At 35.2% G+C, this 15647-nt stretch overlaps 1 protein-coding gene across 3 annotated transcripts in view; it reads right to left on the bottom strand.

Moving 5' to 3' along the window:
* Positions 1-15647, bottom strand: part of LOC136030256 (serine/threonine-protein kinase pakG-like) — a 166893-nt gene that overhangs the window by 67975 nt on the left and 83271 nt on the right. For all 3 annotated transcript variants that reach the window (XM_065709097.1, XM_065709098.1, XM_065709099.1), the window contains one exon: positions 8748-8796. In XM_065709097.1, coding sequence (XP_065565169.1) covers positions 8748-8796 — 49 coding nt within the window. The remainder of the gene's footprint in view (positions 1-8747; positions 8797-15647) is intronic.

Genomic DNA, 15647 nt, shown 5'->3' with positions numbered 1-15647 from the left:
CCCCCTTGCATTCCAATCATAGCGTAATTGTTATACGCGCTTTACTGAAAGCAATGTATATTTTAAGCAATTTCAAAGCGAGAGAGAAATAAAAATGGACTTTTTGTCAAATAAAAACTCAAAGCCGTATCCAGAGTAAAATCATGACCAGAGTAACCTGGCTACAGCTCATTCCCCCCCCCTCACCTAAAAGTTAAATTCTACTCGTAAAAGGCTACAAAAATGAAAATAAACTAATGTTGATGCATTTTGTTAATTTTTTTTGTAAGCCCCCTCGAACAAAACATCCAAAGCAATGCATCCTTAGTGACTGGTGCTATACTGTTTCAGCCCCCTCCCCTAATCCCCTCACTCGATGGTCCAACTCATAAAATAAAATGGCTACAAAAATGTATATAAACAAATTTTTATACGTTCTGTAAAGTTCTTTTTAACACACCCCTCAAAAAATCATAGCCTCTCCCTTCAAAAAATCCTAGATATAGCCATACAAAACTAAACTGCTCACAATACATAATGTTTTCAAGAAAAACAGTTTAGATTTTGTGAAACGAAAAAGAAGCGAAAGAAAGCACCATTTTTTTGTAAAAATTGATTCGTCCTGGGACGTCATTTTTCTTTGCTGCGTTGTGGTTAATGTTATAACAAATTAAAACTAAATTCACTTTATATTTCCTTTTTAATTAAGAATACAATAATTAAAACTAAAATTCCAATAGCAATGAAGACCACATCAAAGAAAATTTCCAAGTTAAAAGAAACAGTTTTATGTCATTATTTTTAGTTTTATTTCTTCTAAAGGTATAGAACGTGGTGCCGAAACTATCTTTAGAAAATGAATAGTTTATTTTTTGAAGACATTTATTTTATTCTTTGCAGTGAAGTTTTGCAATAGCAAATCTATTCAGCTCTTATATGCATTTTAAGAAATATGCTGGGAATAAGGAAATATTAATAGAACTTCAGCGTATACCAGTCTGATGGAACTAGATTGATATAAAAAAATGTAATAGCAAAAAAATCAGAGAACTTAGCTATTCTACTTATTTTTCAATTTTATAATAATAAAAGACAAATTACAGAAAATATGTATCGCTTTCAGTAAAGCGCGCATAAACATCGCGCTATGATTGGAGTGCAAGAGGGAATATTTCCCACTTCATATATGTAGTAATTTCTGTTCGTTTTGAGTTTGATTAGAATGTCAATTTTATTTTGGGTACATTCTAAGTTCATTATTGGTTTTATTTTTATTAAGTCTAATATCTATTATTTAATTGTTTTACATCTTATATTGTTTTAATTCTTATAATAACTGTTTAGAAATTATAATTGGGGTGCAAGACAGACAACCTCCTCGTCCAATTATTTAGTAATCTCTGTTCGTTTTGAGTTTGATTTGAATATTAGTTTTATTTTTTGTAACTTATAAGTTCATGATTGGTTTCATTTTTACTAATTTGTTTATTTTAAGTTTTAGCTGATTATTCATTATAATGTCAGTTTTTTTTGCTCTGCTGAAGACATATAGTTTCGCTCTTTACTTTGGTTAAGAAAACTTTTTTTTTATATTTAATCTCTAAAAGTAACCTAATATTGACTAATTTGCGATAGAGTGTTTTTTCTTCTTTTCTTATTTCATTTACATATTTTTTGGGTGTTGTCTAGCCCTATAAAAGTTTAATCTTTTTTCATGCTCATGCGCTTTTATTACACTAAAGTTTTCCCTTGACTACGGTTTTCGTGAATCCTTTTGTGTTTAGTCATTTATCCTCCATACAGCACAATCAACTAAATTTAGAATGTTCGCCAAAGTAAATACCTGTCATGACCATAACTGGAATTTCAATGCAGGTAGAGATGATAAATACACAGAAATATCCAATATTTTTGCGAATATCTTTACCTTAGGGAGCAGTGGTCCCATGGGTCCATGGCTAACATATGATAGATATTCAGCACCAACGAGAAAAGCAGCTTCTCATCCAAAGGCCGCATCGCGGGGATGGGGATATGAACCCCCTCCCGCCCATCACAGAAATGTTTGTCTGACTCGTAAAAATGTAACAAAGATAAATAAATCTTTGATGTGTTTTTAAAGTTTTTTTTTGTAAACTCCGGCCCCTACCCAAAAAAATGAAGGATACGAAACTGTCTCGTCCATCTTTTAACTTTTACTGGTTCAATTATCCAGTCCATTTTCTGCATCTGTTTCTTAGACAGAGACATCTAGGATTTTCATTCCCGCTTTGATTCCTCTTTTTTTTTCGATCCAGCCGAAAATGTAGCAACAACATTTCTATTAGCTATCAAATTTCATTACTATTTGTTGATGGTTCGCAGAAACACATCTGTTTGTCACAATTTTCGGTAACATACTTTATTTTTACTCTCCTTATTTTAATGCAATTAACAATATAAACTAAAATTCTGTAATAAAATTTTACTGTTGATTCCATATTAAAATGAATATAATTAAACTAATACCTTTGTAGGGGAACGGATATTTCTACGGAGTTAAAAGGCATTTTAAACTGTAGCGTACTCTAAAATACCTTTATGGATAAATGAGAACGGCTTGATTTGGTAAAATCACTTCTCAAACCAATTACTATTTTGAATTCAACAAAAGAATCACTTTCATTTATTTTTAATTTTTGTTCTTTTATTTTGTTTTTTTCTCGCAATACTCCGTCAGTTTTGTATTTTTTTGCAATAAGACGGGAAATAAACATATGCATACATACATACATTACTATCAACCCCTCTTAATAAGTATATAGTCTAACAATAGTCAAACGGTAGAATTTATTCTCAGGTCTTTGCTTGGCTTGAAATTATGCGAATAGAACTAAGGAAATGTCACCGCCAGATAGTAATGCTCCTTCTGAACCAAATAAGTTAATTCGTTAAATGTTTAGTTCATTGACTTGATTAAGATTTATGCGATCATAATCGTAAACGATTTTTTTTAATACATCAACGATGACGCGACCACTAATGTCTTTATTGTTATTCTTTCCGAAGGCTCGGTAGGGTGCTATTGCTTACTTATCTTACAGTATCTGCAGAACAATTAATATTCTAAAAACATAGCACTTTTTATTTTTACAAGACACATTAGGTGCATAGGAATTGCAATTACAATGACCTCTGAACCTAGCAATCGATTTTGCGCATGTCTTTAGTAATAACTTATAATTGGTTTTGAACATTGGGTGGACTAATTTGCAAAAACGACGTGAAGAACAACACTCAATGGAGTAAGAACCACGAAAGCTTCAAATGTTCTTCAACAAGCTGGAGTTCAGGAGGACAAATAAAAAAAAAAAAAAACATGTTGCCACTCCATGAGATTACGTAACGTGGGGAGGGAGACTAAAAATAATTAAATCCTTAGAACAATGAAAAAATTATAAAAACAGAAATCAGTTGTAAAACTAATGGAATCGCTCTTGAACTTTTTGGATTCAACGTCTTAATCAAAATATAATTCATGCCGGCTAGACGACCGATTACAAACAAAGCACAAATATAATTGAACAAGAGCTAAGAACTCATATGGCACTTTGACTAGGTCAGAAGAGCCAAGAGCTCATATGGCATGAGGTCTAGCAAAATTCTGAGAATCAAGATTGATTTAAAAGGAAAATCAGAGGCTTAATGCCGGTCGGATTTAAAATAAGAGCTTTGAGACACAGGGTTCTTCTAAATATCAAAATTCATTAAGATCCGATCACCCGTTCGTAAGTTACAAGTGACTCATATTTTCTAATTTTTATAAATTACCCCCCCCCCTGACTCCCCCAAAGAGAGCGGATTCGGTCCGGTTGTGTCAGTCACGTATCTTGGACTTGTGCTTTTTCTTCCCACCCAAGTTTCATTCTGATCTCTCCACTCTAAGCGTTTTCCAAGATTTCCGGTTCCTCCCAACTCTCCCCGATGACACTGGATCCGGCCGAGAACTAAAATAAGGGATCTGAGTTACGAGGTCCTCCTAACATTAAATTTATTAAGATCCGATCACTCCTTCGTAAGTTAAAAATACCTCATTTTTTCTAATTTTTTAGAATTAATCCTCTCCCCAACTCCCCCAATGAGAACGGATCCGTTCCCGTTACTTCAATCACCTATTCAAGATTTCTGTTTATTTTTCCCACCAAGTTTCATCCCGATCCCTCCACTCTAAGCATTTTCCAAGATTTGCGGTCACCCCCCACTCCCCTCGATGACATTGGATCCGGTCGGGATTTAAAATAAGAGATCTGAATTAAGAAGTCGTTGTAAATATCAAATTTTATTAAGATCCGATCACTCCTTCGTAAGTTAAAATTACGTAATTTTTTCTAATTTTTACGAATCAACCCTGCCCCCGACTCCCCCAAAGAGAGCGAATCTGTTCCGGTTAGGTAAATCATGTATCTAAGATATGTGCTTAGTTTTTCCACCAATTTTCTTCCTTCTAAGCTCCACTCTAAGCGCTTTCCAAGATGTTAGGTTTCCCCCTCCAACTCCCCCCATTGTCACCGGATCCCGTCGGGATTTAAAATAAGAGCTCTGAGACATGATGCCCCTTCCCCCCGCGTAACCCCGTCCACTCAACCCCTCCCCCAACCAAAAAAATCTCCCTGAAAGCGTATGTACACTACCCAATAACCATTACTATATGCAAGAAATAATAATAATTGTAAGTCGTCCTCAAAGAAATAGTTATTAGATTACTGGATTATGTTGAATGAAATGGCTATCTCGGAATTTTGATCCGGTGACTTTGGGAAAAGATGAGTGTGGGAGGGGGCCTAGGTGCCCTCCATTTTTTGGTCAGTTAAGAAGGGCACTAGAACTTTCAATTTCCGGTAGAATGAGCCCTTTCACGACATTCTAGGACAACTGGGTCGATTTGATTACCCTTGGGAAAAAAATAAAAAAAAAAACAAAACAAATAAACACACACCCGTGATTTGCCTTGTGGCAAAAAAATACAAAAACGCTGAATCTGATGGTGTGATTTTCGTTAAGATTCTATGACTTTTAAGAGGTGTTTCCCCCTGTTTCAAACCTAAAATAAAGTTCCTTTAGTGACTTTTTCTATCTTCAAGTTTTGATTTGGAAATCCCCTACATTTTATCTTAAGTAAAATATTATAGCTTTGTGCCTAACTTTTCAGAAATCACATAACTTATACATTGATGTTACTTCATGTTATCAAACAGTTCGTGGTAACGAACTGTAGTAAGGAGCAATCCGGCTCAATAGTAACCAAAACTCTAAAAAATTGAATTTTGATATAAATAGCTACATCAAAAGAATCGCATTTTAATGCTGATTTTAAATATATAAGTTTCATCAAGTTTAGTCTTAGCCATCAAAAGTTACGAGCCTGAGAAAATTGGCCTAATTTAGGAAAATAGGGGGAAACACCCCCTAAAAGTCGTAGGATCTTAAATGACACCATCAGATTCAGCGTATCAGAGAACCCTACTGTAGAAGTTTCAAGCTCCTATCTACAAAAATGTGGAATTTTGTATTTTTTGCCAGAAGACAAATCACGGGTGCGTGTTTATTTGTTTTTTTTCCCAGGGGTCATCGTATCGACCAAGTGGTCCTAGAATGTCGCAAGAGAGCTCATTCTAACGGAAATGAAAAGTTCTAGTGCCCTTTTTAAGTGATCAAAAAAATTGGAGGGCATCTAGGCCCCCTCCCACGCTCATTTTTTCCCAAAGTCAACGGATCAAAATTTCGAGATAGCCATTTTGTTTGGCATAGTCGAAAATCTTAATAACTATGTTTTTGGGGATGACTTACTCCCCCACAGTCCCTGGGGGAGGGGTTGCAAGTTACAAACTTCAACCAGTGTTTACATATAATAATGGTTATTGGGAAGTGTACAGACGTTTTCAGGGGGATTTTTTGGGTTTTGGGGGTAGGGTTGAGGGAGGGGGCTATGTGGGAGGATCTTTCCTTGGAGAAATATGCCATGGGGGGAAAAAATTCAATGAAAAGGGCGCAGGATTTTCTAGCATTACTATAAAAAAAAAACAATGAAAAAATAAACATGAAAACGTTTTTTCAAATGAAAGTAAGGATTAGCATTGAAATTTAAAACAAACAGAGATTATTACGCATATGAAGGGTTCTAAAAATGCTTTAGCATAAAGAGCGAGGTATTTAGGAGGAGAGAAATACCTCGCTCTTTATGCTAAAATATTTTTAGTGATTTCAACTATTTATTCTACGGCCTATTTGATTCAGGGGTCATTCTTAAAGAATTGGAACAAAACTTACGATTTAGTGTAAAGAGCGAGGTATTAACGAGGGTACAAACCCCCTCGTACACATAATAAAAATATAAGATTATAAAAGTTTGTTACGTAAGTTAATTCTTAAGTTACGTATATTTTTTACTAATAAAAACGTTCGTTGAATATTAAAAGTTCTAGTAGCCCTTTTAAGTAACCGAAAAATTGGAGGGCAGCTAGGCCTCCTTCCCCACCCCTTATTTCTCAAAATCGTCTGATCAAAACAAAGAGAAAGCCATTTAGCCAAAAAAAAATTAATATACTAATTTCATTTCAATAATTTATGTGCGGAGAGCCAAAATCAAACATGCATTAATTCAAAAACGTTCAGAAAATAAATAAAAAAAACTAGTTTTTTTAACTGAAAGTAAGGAGCGACATTAAAACTTAAAACGAACAGAAATTACTCCGTATATGAAATGGGTTGTCGCCTCCGCAGTCCCACGCTCTTTACGCTAAAGTTTTTAGTTGTTTTAAAAAGTAGAATTGTGGCAAAGAGTCAAACTTTAGCGTAAAGAGCGTGGGACTGCGGAGGGGACAACCCATTTCATATACGGAGTAATTTCTGTTCGTTTTAAGTTTTAATGTCGCTCCTTACTTTCAGTTAAAAAAACTAGTTTTTTTATTTAATTCTATAATAAGGCAAACTTTTTCAGGCTCGTAACTTTTGATGGGTAAGTCCAAACTTAATGAAACTTATATATTTAAAATCAGCATTAAAATGCAATTCTTTTGATGTAGCTATTGTTATAAAAATTACATTTTTTAGAATTTCGGTTACTATTGAGCCGGGTTGCTCCTTACAACAGTTGTTACCACGAACTGTTTGATTAAAGCAAAGATCGAAATTGAAATTTCAAACCAACTAAAATTATTGCTTCGCAGATTATGAATGATATTGTAGTTGCAGCTGTAGCTTCAACTTAGTAAAAAGCAAACCAAACTCAGAAAAAACGACTTTGCTCAAACCCCTCGAAGATGGCGTCCGATCAAAATGTAAAGTACATCACTGAAATCAGTATGGCCAAAAAACGTGAATAGGAGAATTATAAATTCCATCACCTACAAGTGCCACATGGAACCAAGTATAAAAAGGGTACCGGGCGATATTTCACAATGGCTGCTAATGATAAACAAAGGATAAACATATCATTTAGGGCTATTTCTGGCAACATTAGCAAGTAGGGGCAGGATTATGGTGTTACTTTAGTCCTGTCTTCATTATGGCTTTTTTCTGGTGAAGTTGGCGGAGTAAGAAAAAAATTTCGTTCATAAAAAAACATACTTTCCTGAAAAAATCCACTTCAAATGCGCCTGATTTGTCTTTCTGAGCTTAAAAAAGTACCAGTAGAGACTGCAGAAACACCTAAACTTTCTTAAAAATAGGAGCATTTTCCTAAAAGTAAGTTTATTGCGAAAACAGGTTTATGATGATTTCGAAAAAGAGCCTTAAACCCTTCGAAGTGTCGTCAGATAAGAATGAAAAGCAATCCATTGAAATCATTATGGCCTAAAATCACGTATAGGAGAATTACTGTCTTCCACCTTAAACAACGAGGAAAATCACTTTTCTGCATGGGTAGCACTGATGTGCTTCCCTTTTTTTCTTTTTTCAGAATAATCTAAATTTGCTTAAAAATTAAAAAATTCTTTTTCCAACGTAAGTTAATTCTCTGTTCTATAAAGAGAAATAACCGAATTTCCAGAGTTCATATTGTGGTTTATTTGTCCTGCTTCGAGCAATATTAAAGCGTGTTTTTTAGAATTAAAAATTGTATAATACTCACTATTGGTATTATAGCTGGTAAGGTCAAGATGTTACCTGGTAAGTTAATCCATTATTTTTCTATGCTGTTCAATGACTTTGCGGTTATTAAAATAATAATTATTTTTATGCTTAAGTTTTTAAGGCAATTTTAATTGTATACAGAAAGTTACTGATATCACCGTTGGTATAAGACTATGAAAAGAAGTTATAGACTAGTTTGTTGTTGTCAGGCTAAGTACACGTTTTTGACTCCTAGAATCCATATTCTTGTTTTTTATTCTTGACTTTTGTGTTTTCAGCACAGCGCTAGTTTTCTTTAATCCTACAAACATAGTGGAATATCATCAGTTGGTTTATTTGCATTAGTTTTATTGAAATATGTTAGATAGGCTGTGAACAGTGTGAAGCACTAATTTTTATTTGTTTTAAATTTCAACTTCGCTCTTTCATTCCCTCAGAAAAAAAATTGTTTTTAAATAATATCTGTAAATTAAAACAGATGAACTGACACGTGGTTTTCCCTTTACTTTACTAAAAACACGAAATCGAAGCAAAAAACAAGATGTTCTCTTCGAAACAGTTAAGTCCCTAAGTAGTCTGCGGAATCAAGAAACTAGTTTATAACGCTCTAGTCATTAACCGGCCATGATATTTCGTGTTTAAAAATCGTAAGCTCTTACCAGATGTCTGCAGCCAAAGAAATGGGTTCAAAGTGCAGTATCTCAGGAGCTGGAAAAGAAAATCTACTCTCAGTTCTTAACACACTTCTTAATCGGCACCACAAACCTTATTCAACAATTGTACTATTCTAATCGTACACCGAAAGTCCATAATTACTAACTTATCTACTTACCCCTTTCCTCCTACCCCTCTAAAAATAAAATTGAATTCATACTTACTAAAAAGTTTGTCTTTAACTGCACTCTGAAACGAAGAAATATCACAAATATTTTGATCCAGATGCATCCAACCCCTAATCCCCCTATGAAGCCCAGAAAACAGGATAGAAACAACCACTGGCTTATTAATCTTTATAGAAGACCGAGTGTCATAATTATGCACCGAAGATAGCATAGAGTAGCAATCAGAGGCGGATCCAGGGGCGAGAATGCCCCCCCCCGCTGTCGTAGTGGTGAATTTGTGGTTGGAGCCGCTTGCTCTGGTTTGGGTTAAGATGAAAGTTTCTTTTTGTAATTGGTTTTAATAGTAAAGTTTTAATAGTTGAGGTTTGTGCTGTCACGGCGGGGTTAAAGAGCAAAATATTCACTTCTATTTACTGTCAAAAATCTGTTTTCGAATCTTGCTATGGTACTGAGGTGAATAGATTGATATCATTACTTTTTTGGCTGTCTGTTTTTTGGTTTTTTGGGTTTGCTTTTTGGGGTTTGCTTTTTTTTTGCAAAACAGGGTGGTTTTACAACATTGTCGTTTTTTTTTTGAGATTTGTATAACAGAAACTAAATGTATGAGAAGTACAAAAATTATTAATTTAAGTTTTGAATTTCGGTGAGCAAACAGTGGCCATTTGAATTGAATATACGAAAATCTTAAAATTAAAAAAAATAAATAATTAGAAACCTACCACAGCTTGAAACCCTGAGAATTTAAATCACCAATCTATACCTATCAAATAAAAAAACAACAAACAAATAATTATTTGTTTTTTAAGGAGTAGTTCGAATCATGTACTTAGTTTGAAGCACATACCTACATGCATCTTTATTAGAGTTAATATTTGTCTGACGATTTTGGTCTTTATTCGAATGTTTTAGGATGAATAGAAGAGGAAATGCTAACTAAGAGCTCAAAACTGACAGGACTCTAGACTGAAAGCACTAGCCATTATAAACGTTCATCAAAATATTGACCCTGTAACAAATAGATATGTCGGTTGTGGAAATACAGAAATAGACCTTTCTTACAAAATTGTGCATTCTGTAACTTTAGCAAAATATATAGAACTTTAAAAAGTGGAAAGACACGCTACGTTGTTATGAAAAGCAATATTTTGATTAGTAAATTTTTGAGATTTCATCAAAGTTGACACTGTTTATTAAAACATTATTTTTAAAAAGAAACAGTGATTAGTTTATGCTTTATTGCCTATACTTAAAAGCCTCGTCTTAAAGGTCATCCATGCATTTCTATCTCTTCGTTCTGTTTTTATTTTTACACCACCAAAAGAAGTAGTATTTAATGTTTAATATACATTTTACGAATATACAAGTTATATCTTTATCCTCATTTCCTACTCTTCATGACAGTCATGGTTACTAAGCGATGCCATAACGTTAAGCGACATGCTAAATGATTTGACCTATACAAGTTGTCACAAAGAGTGAATGACCCCAAAAGATGGTTCATGACCAATCTTTTTTTTACAATAAAAAGCTTAATTCACTCACTATATCGGTCAGAAGTGCAAAGGCAAAAAATTATGCAGAAAATACTAAATATCATTCTTTTTTTACAGATGGTGAACGGATTTTTATTTATTTTTATGACGGGGTGGTTTTTATAACTTACTATTTTTTATATTAATATTTTATACCATTTTATTCAAACAGATTTATTAGAACTTTAACCCTCACAAGATTTTTGATCAAATTTATGACCATTTCCACTACCTACCTACGACACATAATTGTCAAGGTTCCATTTAAATTGCAGGTATTTCTTTGTTCACAAGTTTATCGAACTAACCTATTATGCGCCGCCCCCCTAAAGAAAATCCTGGATCCACCCCTGGTAGCAATCAGGATTTTACTAAGAAATAAATATGAATGAAATTAAGTTGATGTTACGAAGAAAATAATCAGAATGCAACCCTTATTGTTGTATTAAACTCAGAAACTTATTGTGCCTTAGATTTTCCCGAAACTTATCCTAATAATTGTTCAGCTATTCAAATAATTTTTTGAACCTAAGCTAATGTTACTTAGCTTAGGCTACTTATCTAAACACTTTTGTGGTAAATGGGAAACGAGAAATCTACATGAAAATCAGTATCCGATTATAAAGAAAACGTACAAACCAGACAACTTTTAAGGCATTATGACCTCTTTAATTGAACAGTCAGTTTCGAAGATGTTTTCTTTCTTTTCTCAGAACACCTTATATTTTTCATTCTTTTGAAATGGTCCCCAAAAGGTCCATTTTAAGTAGTGACGAAAATAAGTGTCAGTTTAAAACAGTAGAACAAAACGGACAGTCAGAACTGCATTCGTTTAAACAAGGTTTTTTTTACGGAAACTTGACTAGCATTTTCATTTTCTCCCAAAAAAAATGTATCCTGATTCAAGTTATAGCGTCAAAGATGAAAAAAAAAATTATAATGGTTCAACCCGACGGGCGTTTATGCTAAAGGGAATGGGAAATTTATATGAGAGGAAAATTAACGCCAGGATCAAATAGAAAAACTCTTGGAAACACAACTTATACCAAAAGGCTTTGGAAATTAAGACAATTGATGAGTCAGTGGAATCACTGTCTAATAAGATTACTTCAGCTATCATAGCCTCCTCAGAAAGAATATTTGGCTACAAACAACCTCATCCAAAAAGACAAAATTCTACTCCAGGATGGAACAGTAAATGCCAGAAAGCCTATCTAGAGAAGAAAAAAGCAAAAAATAATTTCTCTAGATACCCCTCAATTGAGAATAAAATGGTTTTTAAGCAAAAGACAGCAGAATTCAAAAAGACACTGAAAGCTGAGACACAAGATGGATGGAGAAGGTTCATTGAAGACAAATTTAGCCACAACACTCCTGTTCAGGAGCTATGGAGAAACTTCCAGATTTTTTCAGGCAAAAAAAGGAGGAACCCCATCCCTGCAGAAATACAGATGGGTAGGTCCACAGAATCTTCAACCAATGGTAAACTTAATCTCTTCTTAGAAAAGTTTCTGAATGTAGTTACTCCATTACAGTCCACACCCCACCAACCTAGTCCCAAAAATAGTAATGCCCCTTTTCCCCTTTTTAGCTCTCTGGAAGTCAAAGACACCATTTCAAAGCTCCAGCCTGGTGCAACTGGCCCTGATAGAAAATTTGATGCTGAAAAATTTGCCAGATTCATTTGTTGAGCTACTGACAGAGCTATTCAACAGATCTGTCATAGAGTCAGCAATACCATCTGAATGGAATAAGGCAATAGTGATCCCACTTCTCAAGGCAGGCAAAGACCCTAAGCTGGTTGATTCCTACCGCCCCATATCTCTCACTTCTTGTGTTGCAAAACTAATTGAGAGGGTAATAAAACAAAGATTTTTAACCCCTTTATCAGACCACATCCAAATTGAACAGCTTGGCTTTTTACCTGGAAGAAGCACCACAGATGCCCTAGTTAGACTAGAGCATCTAATAAAACTTAGTTTCAAAACAGGAAAAGCTGTCCATGTAATATTTCTAGACATGGATTCAGCATTTGATAGAGTTGATGTGGGGCAACTAATTAGAAAGCTATCTGTAATGGGTTTACCAAATCTACTGGTAAATTGGATCCACCAATTCTTGATGGGCAGGGAGGTTCAGGCTTCCTTGGGTGGCTCCTTCTCAGAGTTTAAGAGAAAAGCTTATGACATTGGACTTCCTCAAGGATCTGTTCTAAGCCCACTTCTCTTCTCGGTGTATTGCCATGATATAAGCCTGGAAAATGTCCTTGGAGCAGAGCTGTTTCTGTATGCTGATGATATTGCTGTTGCAGTTGTGGGGAGAGACCCTTTATGCTTACAGTCAGCCTCCCAAAAAGCAGTAGATACACTATCAATTTGGGCAAATAGTAATAATATGGTTTTCTCAACCCATAAGTCAGTTAGTGTGTTGTTCCACAAAATGCATAACCTGGCTGCTTTCAAACCTCAGGTGAAACTGAATGGACAAGAGATTGTAGTTGCAGAACATGCACGCTTTCTGGGAGTTATATTTGACCATAAAATGACATGGAAACCCCATTTGGATGAGCTGATTGGTAGTCTCAAACAAAGACAGAATTTCATTAATGCTCTCTGCCTTGGAAGAAGAGGTGCACCCACAGCCTTTGCCTCAACTATTGTCAAGTCAGTGGTGATATCCAAGATAGACTATGGATCATTTATATACGGATCAGCTAAGAAATGTCTCTTGAAGAAACTTGACACTACACTTCATGCAATCTTAAGAAGGGCCCTTGGTGGCCTAAAATCTACTCCTATTGTAGCTATGTATTGTGAAGCAGGAATCCAGTCCCTTCACTCCAGAAGAAAATACCTCCTTGCAAGATATTTTGCTAAGAAAATAAGACTCAGGAACCATATTATCTACAAAGAAATTATTAGCCACCACAACCCTGACATCCACTTTAAACCAACAGAGATATCTTCTTTCCAGAGATTCCTTTGCCTTCCGGGCATGGAAGAGTTCATAGAAAATGGCAGGCTGACTGTCAATTTGGATGATGATTTGTCTAGTGCCTCCAAGGGAATTAAGGAATTGATTATTCCTAAGATCACCATCAAAAAAAAGGAGGGCCTCCCCCAAGCACTGATGAAAATCATATTCCTGGGAAAGCTGGCAGAATATGAGGAGTACATTTAAGTTTATACAGATGGCTCAAAGACAGTAACAAAATGCAGTTGTGCAGTAGTTATACCCTCCCAGAGCCTGTCTCTTTCATACCGTTTACCCCCTAACCTGACAATTTTCTCTGCAGAGCTTATGGCAATTAAGTTTTCACTTCAAGCCATATCAAGCCAAACAGAGAGCAAACACCAGAAGTATATTGTCTGCCCTGATTCACTTTCAGCGCTGGATTACCTCTCACACCAGCAACACCAAGCAAGAAATGTTGCCATTGAGATTGAAAATTTGGTTACTCATCTTGCAAAAAAGGGTATTACTGTTCTATTCATATGGGTTCCAGCACACTGTGGTATAACAGGAAACGAACTAGCAGATCAGGCTGCAAAACAAGCCTCCCAACTAGGCCTGATCACCCAAACCCCTGTCACTGGTCCTGAAGTTCTTTCTTCAATTAGCTCAAACATTTTTGAAGAAGAAGAGGCCTGGCTCCATTCTTCTCATACTCAGCTCCTCGATCTTTATGATTATAAGCAGCCTTCAAAAGAAATGTACCTCACTTCTCGCATCCTTTCTACCTGCCTATTTCGTCTTAGATGTGGCCATGCAAAGACAAAATCAACACTATTCCAGTGGAAAATGGCTCCATCCCCCAACTGTGACACTTGTGGAGTGGATGAAGATATACGCCACTTCATCTTTAACTGTAGAAAATACGAAAAAGAGAGAGAAGTACTAAGAAATTGCTGTGAGAAGGCATTTAGTGCATTCACAATGCGTTCTGTTCTGGGACATCACGCGTCTCCTCCTTGGGCTAAAAAACTAAGCACAAACCTATTAGGCAGATTTGTTAAGACTACTGGTTTGGTTCATTCCCTATAATTTTTTTTTTTTTTTAATTTATTATTACCTGTTCAATAGGATTTTTAGAATTGCCCCATTTATCATTTTAGGTATATTTTATCGACATTTGGTTGTATTGTTATTGGTTATAATGTGTAAACTTGTATTACTTTTTATTATTGTGCTGTACATGTATTTTAATTGATGTTTGACAATGTATAGTTGCAGTATTTTGATTCCCGTTTTTCAACGCAGGCAGTTGCTGCAGGCAAATAACCCCCCTCCATTAGCAAGTCAAGCGATACTGTTCTGGCTCAGTGAATAATGACTAAGTGACACCCAAGCAAGCTAGTGATCATAGAAGGCACAGAACAACTGAGTGATACGAACGCATATGACCTATTGGTCGAACGCGTCAAACCCCAAACAACAACAACAACACAATAGAAAAATCATCATTGCCATTTAGCATTGAGCAATTTGTTCCTATTTTTACTCTACCCAAAGCAGAATTATCACCTATAAACATACGAGCTTAGAATCAACTCGCCTACTTAAACTGCTAAGATTCTTTCAGCTAATCTAGGTCTTCGTTGTATAGACTGAATTATGACTTAAATAATTCTTGAAACCACAAAAAACACAGATTAATTATCACTTACAGATGTTTTAATCCTATAAAACTGTGTATAAAACTGATTATATCAGTTATCCAACTTTCTTTGAAATTCCTACTTTTCGATTAAATCAGCAGACGCTGTGATTAGTGCCATTAGTGTTTAATTCCCATCTTCACATGTTAAATCGGTGACGAACCAATTTTTTCCCCGTTCTCTTTTGTTTTCGACTTGAAGTTTAGCTGTCACAGTATGGGTGCTCTTACTTAACTTTCGATTGCTCCTAAATGTCCGCCTGGGACAACACCAATATATGGCTAGAACAACTTTCCCTTTTATGCATCAGCTTTTTTGCATCTTCAGCCACTTGTTGTTGTCTTATCAGAAATCCTGTCTCTAGAAGTTCAGCAAACGTTCAAGCTCTTGTTAGTAAGTTTTTCAAAGATTAATCCTCCCAAAACATAGGTTATATTTCCATGAAAGAAGTGGCTCAATGCAGTCTGTAGCCGAACAGAAAAAGCCGTATTTTCGACACCATGGTTTAGTCTTCCCGCTTTTTGGTT

The sequence above is a fragment of the Artemia franciscana genome, chromosome 8 (assembly GCF_032884065.1).
Source record: "Artemia franciscana chromosome 8, ASM3288406v1, whole genome shotgun sequence".
Taxonomy (NCBI): domain Eukaryota; kingdom Metazoa; phylum Arthropoda; class Branchiopoda; order Anostraca; family Artemiidae; genus Artemia; species Artemia franciscana.
Note: the sequence above shows the minus strand (reverse complement) of the source record. Positions and strands in the feature narration are given on the sequence as shown.